This window comes from Micropterus salmoides, unplaced genomic scaffold (assembly GCF_014851395.1).
Source record: "Micropterus salmoides isolate LMB-PRFRI ecotype aquatic unplaced genomic scaffold, ASM1485139v1 Ms_hic_scaffold_4, whole genome shotgun sequence".
In the NCBI taxonomy this organism is placed as follows: domain Eukaryota; kingdom Metazoa; phylum Chordata; class Actinopteri; order Centrarchiformes; family Centrarchidae; genus Micropterus; species Micropterus salmoides.
The window spans coordinates 26,383,264-26,402,428 of record NW_024043372.1 but is presented as its reverse complement, the minus strand read 5'-3'; the positions used below and the strand labels follow the sequence as shown (position 1 = coordinate 26,402,428).

Sequence of the window (19,165 nt, the reverse complement as noted above, 5' to 3'; positions counted from 1 at the left end):
GGTGCAGACAGTAACTGACTATTGTCACAGCCACACACGCTTGTTACAACATGTCGTCTGTGTGGAAGTTCTTCACCGAAAGCTGTAAGCTTCCCCACACACTGTGGATCCCCAGTTATAGTTTTGCAGAGAAACAGAAAGAGATGTTATATTGTATTACGTTAAGGACACAGGGATCATCTAAAGCACTGACCAGATAAAGCTACAGTGATCAGCTTCGAAGTCTTATGTAGCTATCAGCTTTTAAATTAAACTTGAGGTTGTTTTAGGCATGTGCTAGTTAACAGTCACGAAAATAAAATAAAAACTACTTTCAAAAATACATCTTTTAATTAACGTTTCTGCTATAGCAAAAGAAAGTTTCACTGAAATCAAGTCCTGATCTGAGCAGCTGATATGCTGTTTAGCAGCGGCGTCGTTAGCCCTGGTTTTTTGAAAAGCCCTGGATCTCGGAAGGGTTTTTAAAAATCAAAAAACAAAAGGCCGAAAATTTAACTTTACTCGCTTAACTAACTTACGTGTGCGGGAATGAGCGAAAGAGAGAGAGAGAGATTATTGTTATTATTTATTCTCCTGCATATTAGCGGAGCATTGTGTCTGTCCTCTCTGCTCCACCTGAAGCTGTGAGCTGCACTTTATCTGAGGTGCTGAAATTAACTTGTGTGGATTTGTGGTGAGGTTAATCACCTGATAGGCAGAGGAGGCATTATACATATTTCATTTCATAATCTATGTTTTGTCACCCCTCTTTCCTAATGTAAAGATTTTTTTTGCATTACCTTCCTGACTCAGGTGATTTCGGAGCTGGCTCATATAGGAGGCGGTTTACTAAGTGACCAGTCAATCACTCACACACTCCACATCAGTTGCAGACAAAATGTAACCAATAGAAATGTTGAGGGAGGGAAAAAAAGTTGGTTGAGGTCGGTTTGTGCTGCTGTTGCTTCTAGCTGCAGGCAGCAGTGATGATGTCTGCAGCAGTGGTGGGTACATCTAATGTAGGCGTACTCTTAATTTCGCTACATTTTCCATTCATACCTTTTATAACTTAACCAGTCTGTAATCTGCATTTTGCTTCATTAAATGAAATGAGCTGTGATCCAGGCTGTGTGTGCAGTTACGCAGTAAAGCGCTGGTCGGGCGCTTGTCACAGAGCTGGGCAGATGCAAACATTTAGAAAATCAGGCAAACACCTTCTCAGTTTAAGGCTTTATTGTTCTACTAATACAACTGAACTCTAGTGAGTGCACACCATGGCACTGGTGACCCTGTTGGAAAGCAGCCTGCGTCGCTCTTTCACAAGCCAGCAAGTAAAACACTTTCCATTAACGGCGCATCAAAAAGCGTCTTTAGTCTCTGCAGAGCAAATGAAGACTACACACTGTAAGATCTATGTCAGACGATCACTGCATTGATTGAGATATATTAAGTGTCCTGTTGTTGAACAGGTCATCGCTTTGGACATAAGCCTGTTTCTTTTCTTTAATACACATCGGTTACTATCTGTTTTATAGCGATGTCCGACGGTGAGCCCATAATGTCACCGATGAAACTAATCTTTCACTCAGCAGCTACCAGATGTTATTTTATTTTTCAGAGAGAGAGAGAGAATAGTTCTGTTGGGCTTTACGCATGACGCACAGCTTCCTCTGTACGCAGGTTTACCTGCTTCAACAACGAGCTGCTCTCATGTTACTGTTACATGATACTTGTGAAGATTATTTAGATGCTTCAGGAATAATCAGATTGTATTGGCAGCCTGTACTACTGCAAAACAAGTGGTTTGGTTGGTTACATCTCCATAATAAAAGGCACAGGTAACAAAAGTTGGCTGGGCAGCAAAAGTGATATTTTAAAGTGATCTCATAAACACCTTCATGGAGATTTAAAAAGGAAAATAAATGTAGAAATGGCTAAATTACAGATAACCAGCTTCTTCACTGCATTTGCAGGAATATTTTGGGCTACTTAAAAAAAACCTCATCAAGTTGCCTAGTCTTGACCTTTCCTCATGTGTACACATAGGGGCTGTGATCCTGCACAACAAAACATGCAAGAATTAAATCCCCACATTAGCATGGATAGTAGTGGCATAGATCCCTTCCACACCATGCGGCACGCAGGTGGACCGCGGATTGATTGCAAAGTTTATGATTATTTATCCTGTTTGACCTCTCAGAATATCCTTTATTCTGGAAATATCAGAGAACGTAGTTAGATTCTGAATGTGCAGAACTTTGAACATGAGCAGAAAACCTGCTGAAACACAGGAGCCATTAAAGTCCAGGAGTTTATAACTGAATTAAAATGATTTAATTTATTATTGATGAGGTAAAAAGGTGCCACATGCACATTTAAGGAGGTTACCTCAATCAGTCGCGGCTGCATGTGTGTTGATTCAGCAGCGATGATATTGATCTACAGGCGAAACATATCTGAAAGCAACCCAGAATGCCTGAGAGCTGCTCTGCATTATATTCTGTTTTGTTTTATTATACCACTATTAGAAAAAAAATAATAAGTCTTTTTCCAAGAGTGTTCTGGCCAAGGCAGGCAGTAGTACATTTGCACATTTAAGATGAAAATATAAGGTCATAACAATACAATAATAATTTCCACAATAAATTGGTGCAGAAAAACACCAGAATGTAGGAAATTATGTGTTTAACACTCACAATTTTATGGGGGAGTACGCCCAGACCCCCCTGTTCATACTGTTGCAGTTTTTTTTATATTATTATAATTAGTGTAGAGTTTTGTTGTGCCGTATAAGTAGAGGATGTTTACTGTTGCTTTACTGCTTTACAGACTTAACTTTGGGGTGGGGGTGTAAATTATTATGTGAAGATATGAAATTTTATGGGCTGGGCTAAGCCCCCAATGTTTCAAGATCCTGAAAACACCCCTGCGGTTTAGTGACGGAGCAGTTTACACGCCAGTACTGCAACACACCGGGACAAACTGACACTACAGAGAAAGGAATAACGTCATGCATTACACTTACGAATTTACAGGAGGACCAATAATAACGATTTTGTAGTAGACAGCGTTTCACAACGTTTATATATTTTCCCCTAACTCAACAACTCACAAAATTCTGTGACTTTTTTTAAGGGAGTTTTGGGCGGCCTGCCCCGCCGCCTCACACATAGACAGGAGAACTGTTCTCTCTTCTTTTGAAAGTATGAAATTGTCCGGTGTTGCCATGAGCGATGCATCGTTTATGATTGTAAAGTCAGGGCACGTCTGCCACGGAACAGGGTCGTTATCGTGTATCATAGTTACGTGCTATACTCAGCACCATTAACAATCAATCAATCATACTGACTAAGGGAAACTGTATAGAAAACGTTACAGCTCATAACGTAAAGTAATAGTAACACGGCTTTAATGTGAAGCTAGCTCGCTAACGAGCTTACCGAGACGAGTCTTCATCATCCACACACTGTTTCCAGGAAAACTCCGCTTTGCAGATGCTGCAGTTAACAAACTTTTTGCAGTGCTGAAATGTGTTTGAAATGCTCCCACACTTTGGAGGTTTTAGGTTATTAAAACCGTTGCCGAATTTAATAATCGCCGACTATGTTGATTATTTGTTGTACCCCTAGAATAAAGTCAACAGAGCAGACAGGTGTGAAGGGGTCATTCCTGTAGTTTGTGAGTAAATATTAAAATAATTAAGTAGAATTAAATGGTGAGATAAGAAATAACCTACTAGAAATAGTCATGTATTCTCTTAAATATTTTCAAATAAAATATACAAATGTCGCCCCTCTCCAACAGAGTTACACTATCATTCTCTGGTAAACACCACATGACTTACATAATGTACTTAATGCTGCAATTTATTTTAAGTTGGATTTGTATAGAAAAGCTCTGAACAGTAGCCTAACCTGGAGCACTTTATATATTGAGATGTGTTTGAGTGAGAGAAGATCCTGTGACCTGCTTCATGTCTGGAGGAAATGTAAAAGTTATTTAATAGTCAATGTTTTATTATGAACATACAGTTGAATGGACAGGGAGAAAAGCCAATCCTTATACTGGTGCTAAAGGGGATCCTAATAAAGAAAGAAAGAAAGAAAAAGGATTTTCCATTAAAGAAAAGTTACAAAGATGTTTGAGTATGCTGTTAATTATAGTTCTTAGAAAGAAAGAAAATTAGAATCGGCGGGTCACACCTTTAAAAAATCGGATATTGGCCAGGAAAAATACAATCAATCAGTGCATCAATATGCATGAGATACAGAAAATCTGTGAACATGATCATCGAAACATTGGTCTACAGCAACACTAGTAGTAGTTAAAATGTGTGTATACACACATAATGTAAGATGAGCTATTAGTGAAGGTTGCTGAACCTGAACCCTTAAATAGATGAAGCATTGGGAAACAATTGCTACAAACTCACATGGCTCACTGATGGACTTGTATTTGATTAAACCCATTCATTTATTGAGTTCATATGTTTGTGGGGTTTTTTTCCTCAGGCTTTTGAGCTTGCCACTGGAGATTATCTGTTTGAACCCCACTCTGGAGAAGACTACTCAAGAGACGAAGGTTGGTGTCTGCTTCCCCAGAAACATCTGTCCCGCAAAACATAAGACATTTAACTAGATGGTTATTCCAATAGACCCGTGAAATGAGTGTGAATGCCAGATTCACATGTGAAGTTATAGATTTTATACTGTGTTTATAAAGAGTCCAATGCTTTAGCCATTTACTGAAATGGTTCTGTTTACTTTGTTGCTTCAGCAGCTGTCTTTGTGTATTTCTCCACTTCCCTGTAGATCACTTAGCGCTGATCATGGAGCTCCTAGGCAAAGTTCCTCGGAAGCTGATCTTGGCAGGCAAATACTCCAAGGAGTTTTTCACAAAGAAAGGTAAACATACCCTGGCCACGCCACTGGCTGTCTGCTGTAGCTAAATCCTGTTCATCCTTAAAATATACTCCGGTATTTGGTGCGAAAGTGAATATTTCAGACTGTGCACCTCAAGGGAACAGCCACCTGCTCAGCTGAGGACAAAACTAAAGCTAATTAAATTAAGTGCAGCTATTCCAATTCATAGAGGTGGTGCAGGGGATTATTTCAACCAAAAGCACTTTTACATATTATTTGTATAAAACCATCATTTTACATGTTTATATAATAACTATAATATGTAATGCGTCAACATTCAGAACCGTAATTATTGAAATGTAATATTTTCTCCCAGGCGACCTGCGTCACATCACCAAGCTGAAGCCGTGGGGTTTATTTGACGTGTTGGTAGAAAAGTATGAGTGGTCCAAAGATGAGGCACACACCTTCAGCACCTTCCTGCTGCCCATGCTGGACCTGGTGCCTGAAAGGAGAGCCACCGCAGCCCAGTGCCTCTCCCATCCTTGGCTCACATCCTAGAGGCCCACCCGCACACACCTCCACCCTCATATTGTGAAAGGATAAATTAAGATCGAAGATTCCTGGGCTTGAAAACATACTGTCAAACACATTCATGTCTGCAAGACCCTGTGACTGCATTGTGCCTGCATCCTCCTGTCATGGCTCTCAGAGGCTAGCTACACACACTTTCATGAATTCAATAAAGAGAGGGAATGCGGCTGAGTCTTTGCCCTGTTTTGGATTACACTGGTGATGGAAGGAACTCGAGGTCTTCTCCCTATATTTATGGCTGTTTTTTTTTTTTTATTGGCTGCATAGGACTTATCGACCTCGCTCTTTTTTTCTGACTCCGGCTCTTTCTCTGCAGCACATTATTTTCTGTATATTTAGCTATAGATAATAGACTGGGATTTAAAAGGAAGTTGCACTTTGTCTACAAATGCAGAACAAGGCAGGATGTTAACAGAAAAATAAAGATCGCCCACGTACTGTTATCATTTAGGTCACTAATAAGCCAAATCTGTCTGTTTGCCGGTCATTACGTTAGCTGTGCCAGCTTTTATTTTGACTGTCAAATGTGTGCAAAGTGCTCAGAAATAACAACTGCATAATGCTAACAGGCATGATGAGAGTCTAGTAATGTTCTTAGTGCTGTTGGCTTTATCCTACACAAAACTTTTGTACATTTGTATACAGGCAGAACTACATGATTAGAAAGCATAACTTTCATACATTTCAAAATTGTGCACCAGTTCTGGAGTGGGACTCATCAGAAACTATTTTTCAGGAAACTGTTTAATCTCAGATTTTTCAAGTGTTATCATTTAATTTCAGCATTATCTTATGTAAAAAGGAGGAAAAAAAGCACTTGACACAGTATAATGTGAAAAACTTTCAGATTCCTTCAACTTTATGCTGTCTCATACTTGTATCACTTCATGCCTGTTAAGAAAAAGGCTTCATATTCCATTTCCCACATTAACAGTAAAATCTAGTTGTGTGGATCCACGTCCGGAGTACAGTACCAAAGAGTTGGCCTGTAGCCTCTCCCTCTCTGCGGCTAATGCTGTGCAGTTTCTAGAGGAGACTGTCAGCAGTTTAGATTGAAGGCAGAAGCCTTTTTTAAATTTTTTTTTTTTTTTTATTACACTTTATGGAAATGCCTCCAAGAATGTTCAGGTGATATCTGGTTGTAGGATTATTAAAGCTTTGTGTTTCCACTGCACATGGAGGTGTTGGATTTGAAAATAATAGATTGTACTAAAAAGAAATGCTGTAATAATGCTTTGAATCCCCTCAAAACCATTTGTTTTTCTACCAAGTCTCATCTCCTCTGTCCATGTCTCCCCTCTTAATTTGATTGTTAATTTTTTTTTTCTGAAGGTAATAAGAATAAACATTTTTCAAAATCTCACTAGATTGTGGTGGTGATTTGAGGCAAATACAGTGTTTCATGCAGGGATTTCAGTCCCTAAAGACGCAGAGCAGAATCAGATGTTCAATAGGAAGATTTTATTCCATACTAAACACTAACAGATCCATGAACCAAGGCCATAGGGTTTACATTGAGGACTGTTTGGAGCATATTTTATTTGGACTTTATTAGAAAAATCACTCGGTACTCCTTAATTTACGTGAAACACCTGTTTTCAAAGTTAATGATTAAATTAACTTTTTTAATGGTGTTAGCACAGTCTTCTTAGCATTAATGATAACTCTAGTTAAAGTAACAAGGAGCTGCTCTACATTGGTATTTGAGTAACAAAATCTTTTGCAGAAACGTCCACAGAATGTTAATTCCTTTGTTTTAGTCCAAAATACAAACAGAGTTAGCTCATCTAAGACTGCAAGGTCTGAGCTGGAGGCTGGATAGTGACTACTCCCATGTTTTCAAAGTCTATTGTCACAATTTCAAGGACAAGATGAACTTATTTTTAGATTAACTAATTGTCCTGAATCCTTGGAGAATCCTTTCAGTCAGTAGTACTCCCCATAAAGTCTCGTCCATCTCTTCCCTCTGTTGCCCACAGCCAGCCTAGTCGTTATCTGTGGTTGAGAGAAAAACATTACTGAAAAGAGAAGGAGGTGTAATCTCAGTTCAGACAATGACAGCTTTATGTCAATAGCTCAGCTGGGTGTTAACTGATACACCCACTCTATGTTAAGACCAGTCTAAATCCATGCTAGCGGCTCTGTGAGGCTGTATTCAAGCAGCTAGGAGCTAAATGCTAATATCTGCATGCTAACATGCTCACAAGGATAATGTTAGTGTGTTGATTTGTAGCAGGTATAATGGTTACCATCTTAATTTAATGTTACCATTCTAACTTTAGCTAATTAGTACACAAAAAAGTACAGCTGAGGCTAATGGGAATGTCATTAGTATTGGACAAATGAAAAGTTAGGCACTAGATGAAAGGTCAGGGGATCAAATGTATTACAGTTCATCCTCTGGGGAACATCAGTTTCCATATTTCACAGTAATCAATCCTCATGGTGGCACTTTTTTTATACCTTTATTTTCCCCAGCCAACACATTCTTATTTACAATAACGGCCAGGCAGGAGAGCAGACAAAGGCCTCCTGTTGGGAATGGGTACTGGGATTAAACTAAACACTCCAAACACTAGAGTAAAGGTAAAGTCAATAAAATACATCATCCACATTGACCTGCTGGTGTTGCTAGAGTAAAAGTCAGAGGATCACTGAAATCATTAGAATTTATCCTGTAGGGAATCAAAATATCTGTAGCAAATCTTTGCCGATGTCACCCTCATGGTAGCGCTAGATGAAATGTCAGAGGATCACAAGTCTGTAGCATTCATACTCTAGGAACCATGACTGTACAATATTTAATTTACATCCAGTATTTATTGAGATATTTCAGTCTGGACTAAAGTGATGGACCGAACAACCTTGCCATCTAGAGCATATGCTGCCAGTGATCGTTTTGTTCTCAGTTTATTCAGACCTCAGCAATTCAATACTTAAACAGGGGGTCAAACTTTGAGGTCTCAAGGCTGCCCAGCCTCTGCTTCACTTCAGTCCACCCTTTTCTTTCCTCTTGCAAAATTTGCTATCTCTTTCCTCCAGCTAGATATCCTCATCCAGCCTGTGTCCCCCTCCCTCCTTCCCTTCAACCCTCCCTTCACTCTTGTACCTTTCCCCTCAACCTGGAAGTCCTCGGGCAGCAGCTTGTCCTGCCGGCTGCCCAGGCTGAAGGCCACCATGGAGAGGATGAGCGAGTCCATGATGCTGATGATGGCCAGGATGTACGCCCAGCGCACCGTGCAGTTGCCCAGGGTGTATTTGTCAGTCCGCTGGCCACACATGCGCTTCACCTCGTCTGAGTCCCAGCCGTCAGGATAGATCATACAGCCAATCACCATGCATGTGCCTGGGAGAGAGGGAGGCACAGCATGAGGGTTTAAAACCAGGTCATTCATTTTGAAAACATTTCTTATTTATTTGAATACACAAACTTTTTGATGTGGGAAACCTGTGGAATTGCATTTGGATGTATTCAGTAAAGGAATTTACATTTACTCAAGTACTACACTTAAGTGCACATTTGAGGTACTTGTAGTGTACTTTGTTTTTTATATTCCTGCCACTTCTACTTTTCTACATTTCAAAGGGAAATGTTTCACTTTTTACTGCACTACAGAGCTTATAAAATATGATGTTTTGTTATAAATTAAACCACCCCACGGTATATACAAGAGCTGAAACAATTAGTCAATCGAGAGAAAATTAATTGGTGACTATTTACAAAATAATTTTATGTAATTTTTCATGTACAAATACAATCAGCCTCTCAAATCTGTGGATTTGCTTCTTTTCCTTGTAATAACTGTAATCATTTTGAGTTTTGGACTAGTTGTTATTGTTGTTGTATATTATAAGAAAACATTGTGAATGTATCACGCTGTGATGGACAGAATTTTTACAAACCAAGCAATCATTTGATTAATGGTTTGATTAATCCTCAACTAACAATAAAATGCTGCTTACACATAAATGAATAAGTATTAATAATCTAGTGATAGAATATGTAATATCTCCCTGGGGACTTTTGGGTACATTTATTGAAGTACAGGATCTGAATACTTCCTCCCCCACTGTCTGTGTTTGAGTTTTATATAGACTTGTTGACTGCTAAAAGAACATCTTGCTGCGGTTGATGGGCAATATCACGAACCACCGTCTTCACCTCCATTGATGAAATAACAAACAAAAAGAGAAATTAATTAAATACACTCCACTCATTCAGGTATACGCACATGTGCGCACACACGCAGGTGAGATGCTTAGCAACTCCAGAGCGTCTCAACTCTGGAAAGATGAACCTCTTCATCCATTATTAACTCTACAGAAAGACAACCTCTCTTGTGCTGGCTCACCTCGGCATGTAGGTGAAACATTAGCACATACGCACACCTAATCTAAATCAAAGAATTAAAAAGAATCAAAGAATTAGAATAACCCTTTCACAAGAACAGTCCCCACTAACAACAACCCTTTTTACTTAAATGGGGCCCTATGAAGAGAGATACAGATTCATTTGCAAAACATTACAAAAAAATCATCAAAAAACAAATGTCTGAAACTTCTGCAATCTGAACCCAAAGTAAACCAAATTTAGAGGATAGCGACCCACAGAGACTTTATCTTTAAAAAGCTACCGCTGGGAGATGTTTTTATTTTCCTCACTAACAGTGATATGAAATATCCACCCTTACAACTACTGGAGCGCGCGCACACACACACACACTCAGAATGACAGGTGTGAGGCGTGTGAAATGGGAGAGGAGAAAGTGTAACAGCACACCTCCAGGTTTAGCTCATTAATTGCTTCATTATAGGCTCATCCTTTCACTTGCAGCTACATCTGTTCAAAATCTGCTTCTGCACTCATTTCTCTCTTTATGAGGCCGAAATGCACTCATCTTTTTATAACCAAATGGCCTACAATTAGCAAGTGTCCCGAGATGAGATTTTGTCAACTGTTGTGTCTCAGTGGTGGAAAATAACAAAGTACATGTATTTATATTTCACGCTACTTTATACTTTGAATCCACTACATTTCAGAGAGAAATATTTTACTTTATCCTCCACTACATTTAACTAACAGCTATACAGAAAACCAATGTGTATTTTTTTAAAATGATACATTGCAAAGGAATAACTAACCCAATATTTTACTTTAGTAACATTTTGAATACATGACATTTACATGTAACAAAGTATTTCTACAGTGTTGTATTTGCTGCTTATACTTGATTAAAATATCTGAATACCTATTTCACTAATGTTAGAAATGCTGCATTATAGCCCTGGTCACTGGGGCCAGTGCCCTGAGGCCTCGGACTGCCAGGGGGCCTACAAGCCTCAGGCAGCGCACGGTTCGTGGCCCAAGCTGCCACCTGGGCCCCTTCGTACATACAGTGCATGCTTAAAACAAGAGCCTCTCGGAGAGTACAGTGCTTCTACACCACTGAGTAACTGGTTGACACGCTACAATGTGCTGCGACATGGTACAATATTCACGAACAAGTCTGCTCATTCTGCATAAAAGAACAGCTTGAAGGCTGATGCTAAACTGAATGGCTGGCTTGAATATTACCTCATCAATAATGGGAATAATGACTCATCAGTAAAGTTGAGGGGGGAAAGCACCCAGCCAAACATATTCCCTGAAACTTATTCCTGTGAGGGTTGTGTGTGTGTGTGTGTGTGTCTGTCTGTCTGTCAATGTATTAATGTGTGTCTATGTGTCAATATGCAGAACCATGAAATTCAGTGCACAAGTCACAGACAGGTATACAAGAAATAGCTCAACTTCAGACTGCCAGTCAGAATGGAGGACCTTTGATCTTAACTCGGTTAATTAACATCGACTAGGTAACCAACCCTCCCATTCAGACAGATAGAGAAAGTCCTCTGAAACTTTTCTTCAAAGACGAGTCAAAATAGCCTAAACTATAGGGTGTATCGGTTTAGTGACCTCACCATGAACACCAGAAAGCATTTTTGTGTTTGTGTGGATAAAGTAAAAAAAATTTGAGGATTACAGCCATTTGGAAAATTGGTAGTTTCTGCTTTCATCCACAAAGCTTGAGGATAATTTATTATGGGCGTGAATGTAGGATTTGCCTGTCATTCATTTGGAAGCTCACTGAGCCAAATCTACCACCTATTGATTTCAAAAGCACTTTTTTTTTTTTTCGTACGTTTTTGGTGTAAAATGATGCATGAACTGTGGGCAGGACAGCGATTAAAAGACTAGATTTGGGGAGGTGGGTGCTCCAAGAGACACGTGCCCAGGGGCCTCACAGGACCATGATCCAGCCCTGGTTTCCTGCCAAGGCCTATGTATTTTCACATTGACATGTCATTGATTACTTATTAGTTAGACCATGCATGTAAAGGTTTACAGTATATTTCTTCATTTATTTATGTATCTGTGAAGTCATTCAAGACTAAATGATAAAGAGCTTAATAAATAATTCATGGCGACCAATAAGAAGGTCCTCAATAGTGTGGTAATGTAAATGTGCTGGGTGTGCAGACATGAAAATTCCGTTGATACTTAATCATTGTTTATGAACATAAGTTTGTGTATTTTTGTACAGTTTTTGTACTGCATTCTGTTTTCTATATGAAATATCTTATCCAAAATATATACCCTAAAGTTGATTATAACGCGTATAGCCTATAGTGTAGCCTAATTACGAGCCTATAATGTGAGATGAACGTTTTTACATGAATCATATAACCTATCAGTAACTCTTTGAAGTGACTTTTGTCGTAGCCTAACTTCCATATGTGCAGCAGCTTCAATCTTAAGTCAAACCCTGGTGGAGCTCACTCGAGGCCAGCTGCATCCAGGCGCAGATCTTGTAAACGCTCCCCGCGTTGCAGAAGAAGAAGAGGCTGAAGCAGACGATGCTGCCCACCACCAGCAGCATGGAGATCCCCACGAAGAACATGGCCGTCTTGAAAGCGCCGGATGGGATGGAGCCGAAGTCCAACGCGCTCCCCTTGCAGGTGAGCTCCGAGGTGAGCGCGTTGCCGATGCAGTAGTGGAAGAGGCCGAAGTACCCGGCCTGCGGCGTGTTGACGCTGTCCCCGATCCAGTAAGGCTGGATGAACACCACCACGGTGATGACGGCGAAGGTGATGGTGAAGACCGTCCACAGCACGCCTACGGCCCGGGCGTTACGCACGTAGTTGGTGTGGTAGATTTTGGCTGCCTCCTGAGCCGGTAGCATGGCGAGAGGGAGGGCCTCTGTCACCTCTTGGATGGCCTAAAAGGTAGTGGTGGTGGGGGCGGGACTCTTCTTGGATTGCCTTTCTCTTGTAAACCTGTGAGTGAGTATGCCACAGATTTTAGTTTCCTGATTAAAAACGTCCTCTGACTAAGTGCACATTCTTTACATCCATCTTTACCCAGTGCTGGATCAATAACAAGAAGTTTCTCTTCAGTTAACTCAACGCTACAAATATCACCACAGGACCATAAGTCTCTATACACTAACTTAAATGGAAAGGGGTTTCTCCAGTGTGTGTGGATGGTTATTTCTTCCCTCTGTGTCAGCTGGCAGAATGTTTCCTCTCTAGGGGAGGCTGTGGGCTTCAGATAATGAATGATTAATGGTTAAAAGATCCGCAGAATAGAGTAACAGTGCAAGCCTTTCCAGATGGCAAGAAAGGCTATTGTCCTTTCACTTTTAAGGGCGTAGGGTTTATTCACTTGCCTTTATTTTATGTCAGATTTTTTTCTTTGCCTTTCTTTTTTTTTAGATCAATTATTGGCCATATACCAGTTCAGATAAGACATAATAATGCAGATGCACAGTGACTCTTTGCCACATGGTGGGTCAGACCAACTTTAAGTTTCATGTTTTTTCACATTTTTGTCAAGTTTGTCTTGACACAATACTCATATGTACATCGAAAGAGTTTTTATTTGCTGTAATTCTTCTTCTTGTCTATACTTGCCAGAAGGAAACCCCGTCTCAAAGGAGTACTGGTGAGATGGCGTGTCACAGCTCCAGCCAACTCTTGGATGGCCTAAAAGGTAGTGGTGGTCTGCCTGTTTTTGACCATGAGTAAATGTGATCTTGTACCTATCCTGCTTGTTTCTGGCTTGTGCATCTGGGTTCAAACCTTTTTTTCTAGTGACTCATTGCACGGGGGACAATATCCACAGGTCCGTGTTCTGTGTAAAAAATAAGTGTGAAATGTAAAGCCAACATCAGGCTTCACCAGTCTGAGTAAGAAAAATCATGTGGTTATCTACGAAAGTAAAATGCAATTCCCTCATTGCGCTTCAACAGACAGTGTTTGCTTGCTGATCCACGTCAGAGGGCCAGAACCCAAAATGCAAATTTGAACTGTATCTACTTGATCTGACCAAGTGAGACTGGTGAAGCCTTAGACCAGCTTCAAGTTCAGAACGCATGTTATCACCAAACGAGGTATGTGGATTTTGTCCCCCATCACATTGGGATCGTGTGAGGAAGGGATCTCTTCATGGACAGTATTAACAGGAGGAATGATTACAGTCACCTATATAATCTCAGTGTGGCATGTATTGTGCCAAAGTTGACACAGATTCCTTGAGATGGGATTTACTGGGGATTCAGTCATTGCAGCCTTCTTTGAATAAGCTTCCCGAGCAAGTGAGGGTCTGAATGACTCACTCACATATGCTACAGTCCAACACTAGATGGAGCTACAGAGCTTCAGTTTAACTACATACTTTTTCCCACTTTGACCCAAATCACTCTTCACACAAATCCCAAGCTGTCTCAAGCATGTTCTTATGTTTTTGGTCACATGTCCTTGAGAGAAAGTAAGATGTGTAAAGCGATTAGTTAACCAAGGCAGTACTGAAGAAAACTGGCAGGATTAAACCTTATACCTCTCTCTCACAGGACACCGCAAGAGTTTTTTTTATGTGTGGTAGTGTCAAGTGTCAGTATTGGAAGAAATACTCTTCTTCCAATACCCGAAATTTTACTTATGTGCGGTATGTTAGGTTTTAATCACGTCCTGGATAAAAAATGATACTTAAAAAAAGTCCTTAAGTGTCAGAAGTAAAAATACTACTAGATACTATCTTTTTGTTTATTTGTGTTACATTATTCTGTATATATTAATGGATTCATATTATTACTGATGCATGTGTTGCCACTGGTTGAGGTGGAGTTAATTAACCCCTTACTATACTGATGAGTAGTTTCAGCTATAACAATACATAATATTTTATAAGCTGATAATATCTTTTGTATGTAAAGTCAGTAAACAAAACAACATTACCCTCTGAAATGTAGAGGCCTAATAAACCCACAGACTAAGTGTCAAAGGATGTTTTCTTTCTTTTTCTGATGCTTTGTATTTACAAATTATTTGTATAAAATGCCTTTTCTTGTGGTGTTCATCCTGATCCTCATCACCAGTCGTGAAATAAACCACATAATAAGCTCACATCTGCTGCATGTCTTTCAGCAACATTAAATTGATCATGATCAGACATGGAAAGCAGTGTGGAAATGTGGTGCTTTGCTACAGTCACGCATGGGCTGTAAATGCAGTTATTTCACAATTCATGTCACACACAATGGAAGTTAACTGCTAAGTCCTGCTATCTGTATCGTTACACCTCTTATTGTCACAGTGTTTTTCCGTGCCTGTTCCATGCTTTTGCTCTCAGTGTTGTCCCATATACTGCTGTCCTTCACACAAATGTATTGACTTAAAGAAGCCCTTTCACATGCTTGATGCAGACATATTTGACCTTTTGGTAGCTTTCAGATCCTAATCAGTGAATACTTAGGCTGACTGAATATTGTCTACTTAGATCCTTGGAGCTTTATGTTTGACCCATAACCCACAATTTTCCCAGAGCCATGTCTGTGATGTTTGTTCCATCCCATTTTTTTTTAAGTTTACTGTTGATATGATACATGTAATAGGTTGATAAATAGATCTGTATGGTGTGTGTGCATGTGTCTTTTGTGTGTATGAGCGTGGGTACTTGCGTGTCAATGCACTTAGCTTTATTAAGTGATACTGCCCCAGAGTGAGAGGGAGGCTGTTTATAATCAAGTTATTTGGGAGCAGCAATCCAATTTTCCGATACAGGATGGAGTGAGATTTCATGTGTGAGAGTGTGTGTGCGTGTGTGTGTTTGTGTGATGCTTGTGGAGTGAAAGAGGCTGGGATTTTATGCTTTCCTCCTGCATGTGCGTGTTTTTATATTGTATGTGTTGTGGTTGTTTGTGTGTGTGTGCATGCCTGAGTTTGTCCTGTGAATGCATAATGTGATTAAACATGTTAGTCACAGCTCTCTACTTGGATACTTCAACTATAACAATCCACAACAGTGAAGAGTAAATAATGAGCGAGACCCTACTGCCACTAGTCCATTCACACAGTAGATGTTGTCAATATAATAAATATTATAATATAATCTCTTTTTTTCTTTTTCTTTAAACAGAAGCTGCACACAGAAAGTGCTGAAATCAAAACTGATTTTTTTAGTTTAGTGTTTGTCCTAGAAAAAGTTATTTAAGGAGCTGGTTGTATTGCTTCAAGCGGAATTCAGGAGTCTGGTGATACTCCTTATCTTCCATTTTAAGCCAGGTGGAAGTTGTGTGTGTGTGTGTGTGTGTGTGTGTGTCTTTAACCCCCTTTAGGCCTATTTGTTCGGAGAGCACAAAGAGGCTTTTCTGTCAATTCAGCATCTCTTCCTGTCCCTTTCTGCCTGCCGTCTTCAGAGGCTGTTTCCATAGAAACAAGGTGCAGGATACCCTCAGAGAGATGACGGGGGAGGTGATGGAGTAAGATGACAGAGAATTTGAGTAATAATTAGGTAATTATACCAGGTCAATGAAAAGATTGCTACTATAATGAGTCATTGAAACTAGCTTGTGATCTTATGTTGATGAACCACAAAAGTTCAAATTCAGTTCAGTTTTTTTTCAGGGTGTACATTTAGGCCTATTCCAAAATTTGGAAGACTTACTATGTGCATTGTACACATTCACAGGTATTATTATGGGTAATATGTTCCACCCTGACATACTTTTGTGGACAGGAGTGTCATGTCAATTGTTTTTTTTCTATGTTTAAAGAAGTCCGCCGCTTGTTCCTGGAGCTGTGGGAGGTCAGCTGTCACAGATGGACTCTGTTAGTCTTTTGTGAATGTGTGAGCACCAGCATGCAATGGGCTTGGTGCAGGAGACCAAAGAACAATCACTCCTTGTTGATCTCCTCTTCTAATCTCACACGCACGCACACACACACACACACACGCACGCACACACACAGTCTCTCGGGTCCTAGCCCTGTGATGCAGCGGTAAATTAGCCAATGAATGTCACTACCTCTCTGAAACACCTCGCGGCTGCAGCAGCCAATATGAGCCCCCTTCTAGCCTCCACCCCAGCCACCGCCTGGTCACAGCCCAGCAGGAAGCATCAGAGCCTGGGCAGAAACGGAGCAAAGTGTGGGTCAGCATGTGCCCTGGGGATGGAAGCTGGAATGTAGGTCTGCTGTACCGGGGATCATGTTCATGACTCACCACCGTTATCTGGTGATCTGTGTTTGAAGGTTTGATTTACACACAGGCTCTTCTGGGCTCACGTTCATGCAGCCTTACAGTATTGCCTTTTCTAAAAGTGAAATAGTCCTGGATAATACCACAGAATTATTATATTAATCCACAAATTATCATATCAGTATAAAGTTGAAATGTTGTTTGTTTTCTTTAAGTGGTACAATATTTCTAACTGATAAGTTGTAGCTATGAGAAAAGAGTGGTAAATGTTTACACATTTTTTTAAAGGCCATATCCCCGCAAGTACTTCAGATTAAAACAAGATTTAAACATACGCCTTTTCACTTTCTTGCTGAGACTAAATAATGCACTTAGATGAAAGGATCGGTACCACTGTCATGACTGGTGTTAAAAGAAAGGCTACAGCCAGCAGCTAGTTAGCTAAGCATAAAGACTGGAAACTGGGTAACAGCTAGACTCTGTTCAAAGGTAACAAAATCTGCCTACCTGCACCTCTAAAGCTCACAAATGAACATGTTATATCTCGTTTATATATATACATATATATATATATATATATATATACACACACACACACACACCACTCGCCTGTTTTGGGCACACCTAACTAAAACTAACGCAGTCTAATGCAATAGCCATGACACAAATCCTCCCGTCATGAAGGTTACGATATTTCACTTTATTTTGAAACTGTTTTAGAGTGGTGTTGCTGTTGAATCGGATTGCTTTATTTTGTCCACCCAATTTATATCAGTGAGGGTAGGCTAATTAACAGAAATACCTCTGTATAATACTCTGTACATCCTCCAAAAAGTCAAATCAACACCTCTCTAACACTTTTTCTCCAAAAACTGAACATTATAACCTTCATGGAGGTTGCATTTAATGCAGGACTGTTATATGAGACAACCGGCAGGGGCTCGGTGTGGGGCTATTTTTTGGCTAGGTGGAGCCCCCTTTGGTTGTTCGCTAAACTCACACAGAGGACAAGAAGAAACAAATGAGATATAAAGCATTAATTAGTGAGCTTGAGAGGTGGTGGTAGGTGGATTTTGTAGCCTTTGGACAATGCCAGGCTGTTTCTCTAAATGTTAATATTTATCACTCCCTGCCTCTGTGTTCTCAATTAGGTTTTGTTTGTTAGTAATGATCCTTTTCCATGTTCTCTGTTGTATTTTGTTACAATTGTCCTCATGTGTTATTGCTGGCTTTATTTCCTGGTTTACGTTGAAGTTGTTGCTGTCTGGTGTTCTGTAGCTTTGTTTCCTCTTGTCTGATTGCCCTGAAGTGTTTCACCTGTTCGCCCCCTCCCTGCCCGATTGCCCCTGTATTTAATGTGCTCAGTTCTGCCCAGTCCTTGTCGCTGCTGAATGTTTCCCTGCTTTTTTTTTTTTTTGACCATAAAAAGTTTTATTATTCAAAACATCAACCATCTATACTTACCTACTTATATGTTTCTCATCAGTATAATTCTGTTTAAACTGAGAAATAGCGATCATGTCAGTGACTATGTCTCTCTCTCTCTCTCTCTCTGTATATATATATATATATTACACTGACAAAGAGGTCAATCATATGAAATTAAATGAAATTTCCTCCCATCATCCATCATCAACCACTTATCCTGCGTACAGAGTCGCGGGTGGCAGGAGCCAACCCCAGCTGACATCAGGCGAAAGGCAGGGTACACCCTGGACAGGTTGCCAATCCATCGCAGGGCCACACATAGACAAACAACCAGTCACACTCACACTCATACATTCCACACCTGCCTGGTATAGAGTATGATGACCTGGATACCATATTGTGCCAGACAGATTTAACTTTAACAAGAGAGTATTAATATACTCCTTTGTCTGTTTTATTATTTATTTAATTATGTATTGATTTGTCACCAGGACAGACAGGGGGGCAGACACGGGGATAGGGGGGCACAAACAGACAGCACAGAGAAAGGACAAGACCTGCAAGAGAAGGGGGATGGAAGATGGGGACAACAGGGAAAAGCAGAAGGAAACACCAATTGCAGAAAGCAACGAAACCTGCAATAGAACAGAGAGGGGGGCTTGGAGAGGAGGAAAAACAACAACAAACAAACACAAACACAATAAACAATAAAAATAATAATAATAGTAAAAGACAACCAGCCGAACAGCAGCAATGAACAGCTGACATAGTATGACAACTAAGA

General features: G+C 40.1%; 2 protein-coding genes across 2 annotated transcripts in view; one reads left to right on the top strand and one right to left on the bottom strand.

The window, feature by feature from the left end:
- srpk1b (SRSF protein kinase 1b) overlaps positions 1 to 6,793 on the top strand; it is a 29,584-nt gene extending 22,791 nt beyond the window's left edge. The window contains exons 14-16 of the mRNA XM_038696341.1: positions 4,491 to 4,560; positions 4,791 to 4,883; positions 5,218 to 6,793. Coding sequence (XP_038552269.1) covers positions 4,491 to 4,560; positions 4,791 to 4,883; positions 5,218 to 5,402 — 348 coding nt within the window. The 3' untranslated portion in view covers positions 5,403 to 6,793. The remainder of the gene's footprint in view (positions 1 to 4,490; positions 4,561 to 4,790; positions 4,884 to 5,217) is intronic.
- Positions 6,794 to 6,881: 88 nt separating this feature from the next.
- On the bottom strand, positions 6,882 to 12,716 carry lhfpl5a (LHFPL tetraspan subfamily member 5a). Its single transcript, XM_038696342.1, has 3 exons — positions 12,256 to 12,716; positions 8,545 to 8,781; positions 6,882 to 7,430 (listed from the first exon to the last, which is right to left on the bottom strand). Exons 1-3 carry the CDS (start codon positions 12,656 to 12,658, stop codon positions 7,420 to 7,422), a joined length of 651 nt encoding a protein of 216 aa, XP_038552270.1. The 5' UTR covers positions 12,659 to 12,716; the 3' UTR covers positions 6,882 to 7,419.
- Between the last annotated feature and the right edge of the window lie 6,449 nt (positions 12,717 to 19,165).